At 36.6% G+C, this 5,756-nt stretch overlaps 5 protein-coding genes across 5 annotated transcripts in view; all 5 read left to right on the top strand.

Moving 5' to 3' along the window:
• Positions 1-4, top strand: part of FDP41_004645 (uncharacterized protein) — a gene marked incomplete at both ends in the record, with an annotated part of 528 nt that extends 524 nt beyond the window's left edge. The window contains one exon of the mRNA XM_044708082.1: positions 1-4. This exon is cut by the window's left edge and continues 524 nt beyond it. Within this exon, the coding sequence (XP_044561052.1) occupies positions 1-4 (4 nt within the window).
• A 50-nt stretch (positions 5-54) lies between these two features.
• On the top strand, positions 55-390 carry FDP41_004644 (uncharacterized protein; the record flags this gene model as incomplete). Its single annotated transcript, XM_044708081.1, has 1 exon — positions 55-390. One exon carries the CDS (start codon positions 55-57, stop codon positions 388-390), a length of 336 nt encoding a protein of 111 aa, XP_044561051.1.
• Positions 391-418: 28 nt separating this feature from the next.
• On the top strand, positions 419-1,423 carry FDP41_004643 (uncharacterized protein; the record flags this gene model as incomplete). The annotated part of the gene is made up of 1 exon (XM_044708080.1): positions 419-1,423. One exon carries the CDS (start codon positions 419-421, stop codon positions 1,421-1,423), a length of 1,005 nt encoding a protein of 334 aa, XP_044561050.1.
• Positions 1,424-1,784: 361 nt separating this feature from the next.
• FDP41_004642 (uncharacterized protein) lies at positions 1,785-3,560 on the top strand (the record flags this gene model as incomplete). Its single annotated transcript, XM_044708079.1, has 1 exon — positions 1,785-3,560. One exon carries the CDS (start codon positions 1,785-1,787, stop codon positions 3,558-3,560), a length of 1,776 nt encoding a protein of 591 aa, XP_044561049.1.
• Positions 3,561-3,702: 142 nt separating this feature from the next.
• On the top strand, positions 3,703-5,681 carry FDP41_004641 (uncharacterized protein; the record flags this gene model as incomplete). The annotated part of the gene is made up of 2 exons (XM_044708078.1): positions 3,703-3,938; positions 4,130-5,681. The coding sequence occupies 2 exons, from the start codon at positions 3,703-3,705 to the stop codon at positions 5,679-5,681; spliced, it is 1,788 nt and encodes a 595-aa protein (XP_044561048.1).
• Between the last annotated feature and the right edge of the window lie 75 nt (positions 5,682-5,756).

The raw sequence follows: 5,756 nt of genomic DNA, 5'->3' as shown, positions 1-5,756 counted from the left end.
TTGAACGCCTCGTAAGATCTGCAATTTTACGAAGTGGAGACCGAAAAAAAACAAATGAAAGACGTTTCAAGCTTTTCTGGGGCTCAACACAAAACTTCTCCTTTCAAAAATAACCGCATTAATTCAATACCGGGCAACTCACATTTCTACATGAACCCTCTCGACAGTTCTCTTTCTGAAGAGGAGAAAGACGATCTGCAAATCCTTATTCCCAAATTAAATTTAAGGGAAAGCACAGAATCAAAGCCTCCCAGCAATTCCATGGGCCCCATTTCTTCATCTGAAATCACTTCAGTTTCGCAAGATGAGTTATTGAACTCGATGCTTCAAAAAAATAAGGAACTCAAATCTGCTCTCGATAAAATAACAGAAGAGAAAAAACAATCTTGAGGAACAATTTGTTTCTCAAGTCACAGAGATGGAACGTTATTTATCACGGGCAGAAGCACCTTCTCCGGTCAAGAAATCTTCGGGCAACCGATCCATGTCTCGTCATTTAACCAAAGAAGAACTCTCATCGATCAACTCAACCTTAAACATGAAAATTCCCAATGCGGATCACTCTCCTATTGTCAAGCTTTCTCAAACCATTTTAAGTGCTTCCTCCATACGACCCATAACAATATCCAAGAAAGACACACGACATTCTCTTCAACATTCAAACAGTTCAGAGCAAGAACAGGTCATTAATGAACTGCGAGACAAGATAAAGCAAATCAAAGAACGATATGAGAATGAAAAGATCACCGATCAAACGAGGATTCGTCTTACTCAAGATATTTCTAATTTACTGGATAGGTTGCTCTCGAATGACATGGATCAACATGAACCTCTCACGGACAGAACACGAAAATTGACCAATTCTCCTCAAGATTATTTAAACTCCACAGCCTCTACTCATTCCTCGCCGAACAAGATTCATACCCAATCAGTAAGCGAGATCAAAGAGTTGCTACTTCAAATAGAAATTCAAAATTCCATGATCGATTCTTTGAAAGAAGAAAATTGTCGACTGAAAGAAAAATTGCAACAGGAACGAACACGAACAAAAACAGCTCAGAAAAATCTGTCTCAATCAGAGAAGTATGTGCAACGGTTGGAAAAACAATTGAAAAGACGGGAAGTGTCACATCAAGAAACCATTTCAGAGCTGAAGAAAGCAAATGATCTTCTGTTAATGGAGAAAGAAGAATTGCTTCAACAGGTGCGTTTTTTAAGGGAATCCCTTCAAGAGAATACTCACTCTGTGTCTTCGATTAACGTGAGGGGTACGAGTGGAGCTGGAACTCATCCATCATCAACCTCCTCCTCTCACTGTGTCAAGTTATTGTCTGATAGCCAAAGCGAAATATCATGCTCAAGAGATTTCGACGAGCCAGTCAAGGATCTCACCTCCTCACCGACGTCGAAAATCAATCATTAGCAATGTCCAGGTGCAGTAAATGATTGTTTCGCATTGCAAGGTGTGATTCATTTGTTGGAAATAACATTCTTAGTTCGCTCACATGAGGGATGGACACCATCTTAATTGTTTGTTCTAGAGTTGATGCAAATTTTTGGTTGAGAACAACAATTCATCGGACTTATCATCCCAGATCATGATTTGGGTAAATACTGAATTTGTTAAAATAATTAAGGATGACTTTAAAACTAGGTCGTGAATTAATAGGTTCATTGATTTTAAACCGCAAAGGCAATTTTCTCTTTTATCATGGTATTTCCACCTTGTTAGCAATTCATCGTCCTTAATAAATTAAAACTAAAAATTAATAATAATTGAAAAAATGTTCAAGTTCTTCACCTATTGTTTCGTTGATGAAAATTTGGATCAACATGATTCCAATGAACCGATAGACACCATCACCTCTCTTTTGAAATTGAGTAAAGAAATAATTTCCGATCACATCATTCCATATTTTGATGAAAAAACTATCATTTCATTTGCTGGTGTGTGTTCCGAATGGAGAAGAATTGTCAAAACGACCAAAGTGAAAGGAGTTCAATGTTTTTCTGTTCACTACAGTGCCTCAAATTTCATGTTTCAATCTCTGAATGAAATGAGTGGATTGATCAAAGGTGACTTGAATGAAATATTCTCCGAGTTCTTTATCCATGGAAAGGTTGGAAACAAAAATGTTACATTTGAACGATCAGTGTTTAAAAGATTATTCAATTCGAAAAAGGTTGAATCATTGACCTTAGAGTCAACCAATATCATCACCAAAGATATTCCTTCAAAACATTGTTCAACACTCACAAATTTGAAATTGATTAATGTTGAAGTGAGTGAGGAAAATTTGAGAATTCTATGCACCAGATTGGAGAGACTTACAGAATTGACATTGATTGGAAATAATATTGGAAAAAGAGCTGGATTAATTCTTTCCAACTCAAAGTTGAAAAATTTGACACATCTTACCATTGGAAATGGGGTTGGAAACGAAGGGGCTGAATTCTTGTTGACATCTGACAAATTGAGAAATTTGAAAAAACTTGAATTTGTTGAAATTGCTGGTCCATATATCGATGGATCTGTCAAACATGTTCCACGAATTGACTCATCAAAGTTTCCATCACTTTGCTGTTTTACTTCACGTCGACATCTTTTGTGTAAAGAAGGAATAATGAATGTGTTAAATAGTGGAATTCCTTGGAAAGAATTGTCATTAATTTCATGTGAGACACTTGACGATGATTGCTTGTTGCATATCAGCAAGATTACTTCAATTGAAAAACTATGTTTGGCCGAACCTTTCGACGGTCGGACGAGTTGTTTAAAAGCATACAAATACCTGTCATCCTTACAAAACATGACTCATCTTGAAATTCGTTCTGACAATGATGGTTTGCTTGAGTTGTGTAATATGAAGACCAATAATTTGAAACATTTTTGCAACTATAGATCACAAACAACCTCTGAAGTCTCTGAATATGCAATTCAAAAATTTTGTGACACTTTTCTAAACCTAACTTTTTTAAAGTTCTATAACAACAATTTGGGATCGGGTTGCATGTGTCACATCTCTAAATTACCAAATTTGATTGATTTACAATTAGACCGTACCAATGTTGACATGAAGGATATCAAATATATTTCAAGAATGAATCATTTGAAATCACTTGTTTTTGGATCTCCAATCTCTTGTGAAGGAATGAGAGATATATGTGATGGTTCTCTCATTAACTTGACAACTCTGATATTTTCATATTCATCCAATGCTAGAAAGTTTGAGGAAATTGATGGTTCCTATTTATCCACATCTAATTTTCCAAAATTAACCTATTTGAGCATATCGAATGGACTCGTTGCAATGAACAATTTTTTGGTAAATCTTGCTTCTGGATCATCTTTGAAACATTTGAAGCATTTAGAATTGTTGACAGACTTGTTTCATGAACAGACATTACTTGACATTGTGAACCATTTATGTCCTCGCTATTTGACAATCTATCGTAATTATGCTTTGAATTACGAGGAATTAAGGAAGAAAATAACATCCTCAACCAAAATAATTTTTTATGAAGAATTTCAATCAGACAAGTTTATTTCACTTCAATAAATTTGTTTTCAATTTCTTATGGTTAAAAATTGACGATTCTCCACTTTTGACGAGATTTATTTGAATGGCTAATCATCATGGACCTCCATAATAGAAAGAACTCAAGAGTTAAGAAGCAAATTGAAAGGAATTCTTCAAAAAAATGCCCAGAAAGAAAACTTCCACAACAAGCGATTCTTCCACGAGAATGGATCTTGCAGATGATGAGAACTCCATGGCTCCATCATCGGATTTTTATCCAACACCTCCCTTGTCTAAGAATAATTCGGAGCCATCATCACGGAAATCCACTCATTCCGATGCTTCTACTATGATGGTGTTTCCATTGAAACAATCTGATTTTGATAATTTTGAAAGAGAATTACGATGTGCGATATGGTAGGTATAACCTTTGGATTTTAATCGTTAAGGATCATCATCACGATTCAATATTTAATCACAATGAAAATGAATTACTTTGACATTACTGTTTTGGATTATTTCTTTTTATTATAAAACAATGTTTTGTTCCATGAATATTTAAATATTTAATGGATCTCTAAATATATTTAATTTACACCCACAAATAGTTTGGAAGTTTGGAAAGAACCAACAGCTACTCATTGCAGCCACTTGTTTTGTTATGACTGCATTGAACAAGGAATGAAAATTAAGAAAGAATGTCCTCTTTGTAAAACGCCCATTCTCACCAAGAGACATCTCATGCCCATGCAATCATTGGCCAATCTGGTGGAAGAATTTCACAAATTCAAACGAAAATTCGATCAATCGATGGAACAATTTGGATCTAATACCAATACAAAGCACCCGTCAACTTGTACATTTGAAACTACTACTCCCTCCTCTATGGGAAATACCTATGAAGAGTTGTGTTCCATGTATCCCGATCCGACCAAGGCAGTGTCATCATCCTCTACAACTACCAACAAAACTCCAGCAAATACTGGAAGAAAATCAACAGCCAACAACATTTACGGTTCTGGAACAACAGCAGCAACGACAAGTTCCAACACTGTCACAACTGGTAAAAAACGAAGATTTCACAGAAAAGGATCATCCAACATTTCACAACCACAAGATGGAAATGTCTCCGACTCCTCAACCGCTTCTATTGAAGCCATTATTATTCCTTCGGACGATTTCATGGAGGATGACTCCGTACATGACCAAATACAACGTATCGATGAACAATTGACTGCTAAAAGAATGAAACTTTCTCAACTAGAGGAACTCTTATCTGACCTCAATGAGACCTATGGAGTTTTTGGATTTTCACATGAAAGATATCCTTTTCTTTCGAGTTTTGTACAAAATGATATCATACCTGTAACATCAACAATATCGGCAAGTGTCAGCACTGCGGCTGGAATTTTGCAACACTTACAACATGTAAATACGCAAACAACAGCTACACAATCTCAACACTCTCAGGCCACTCTGGGATCTCAATCTTCAAAGAGAACATCCCATAGAAATTCAAAGGCGAAACGACTGTGTCTCTGCGGAACTAATTTAACAACGGATGCAAAAGAAAAATTAGAAAAGGCAGCAAAATATTTGGGCGGTGAAGTGAGGAACGAATTTACGGATGAAGTCACCCATTTGGTTTCACTCCTAGATGAGAACAGACTTGCTCGAAGAACGATCAAGTATTGTGTTGCTGTTGTTTCTGGTGTGTGGATTGTTGGAACGGAATGGCTGGATGCAGTGCTTAAGGCCAAATGCCATGTGAATGAGGAAGATTTTTGCGCGTTGGGTGATGTGACCATCAAGTACAACTCACCAGCCGAAGCAAGAAAAAGCATAGCCAATGGAAATAATCGATTATTCTTCAACTATCGCGTGCATTTTCATGGTACCTTTAGTGCCAAGTCCAAGAATCCCTCTAAAAAAGAACTCACTGATTTGGTCACGTTTGGAGGTGGCACCATTCATGGTACCATGTTCAAGAGAGTTAAAAAATCCAAATATGAAAATGTCATTATTGCAGACAATGATGTGACACGAGAGGAGGCTGACAAGATTGAACAAGAAACTGGACACAGGCCGGTTACTTGCAAGTGGCTTCTAGACAGTGTGAGTTATTTGAAAATCATGGATCAACAAAGTTATGCTGTGTAGAGGTTTGACAAAGTACTTTGTCACAAACATTTGACATTCATCGTCCAGTTCTTATCAGAACCCTGAACCGGCCCA

The sequence above is a fragment of the Naegleria fowleri genome, assembly GCF_008403515.1.
Source record: "Naegleria fowleri strain ATCC 30894 chromosome Unknown tig39, whole genome shotgun sequence".
In the NCBI taxonomy this organism is placed as follows: domain Eukaryota; phylum Heterolobosea; class Eutetramitea; order Acrasida; family Naegleriidae; genus Naegleria; species Naegleria fowleri.
Note: the sequence above shows the minus strand (reverse complement) of the source record. Positions and strands in the feature narration are given on the sequence as shown.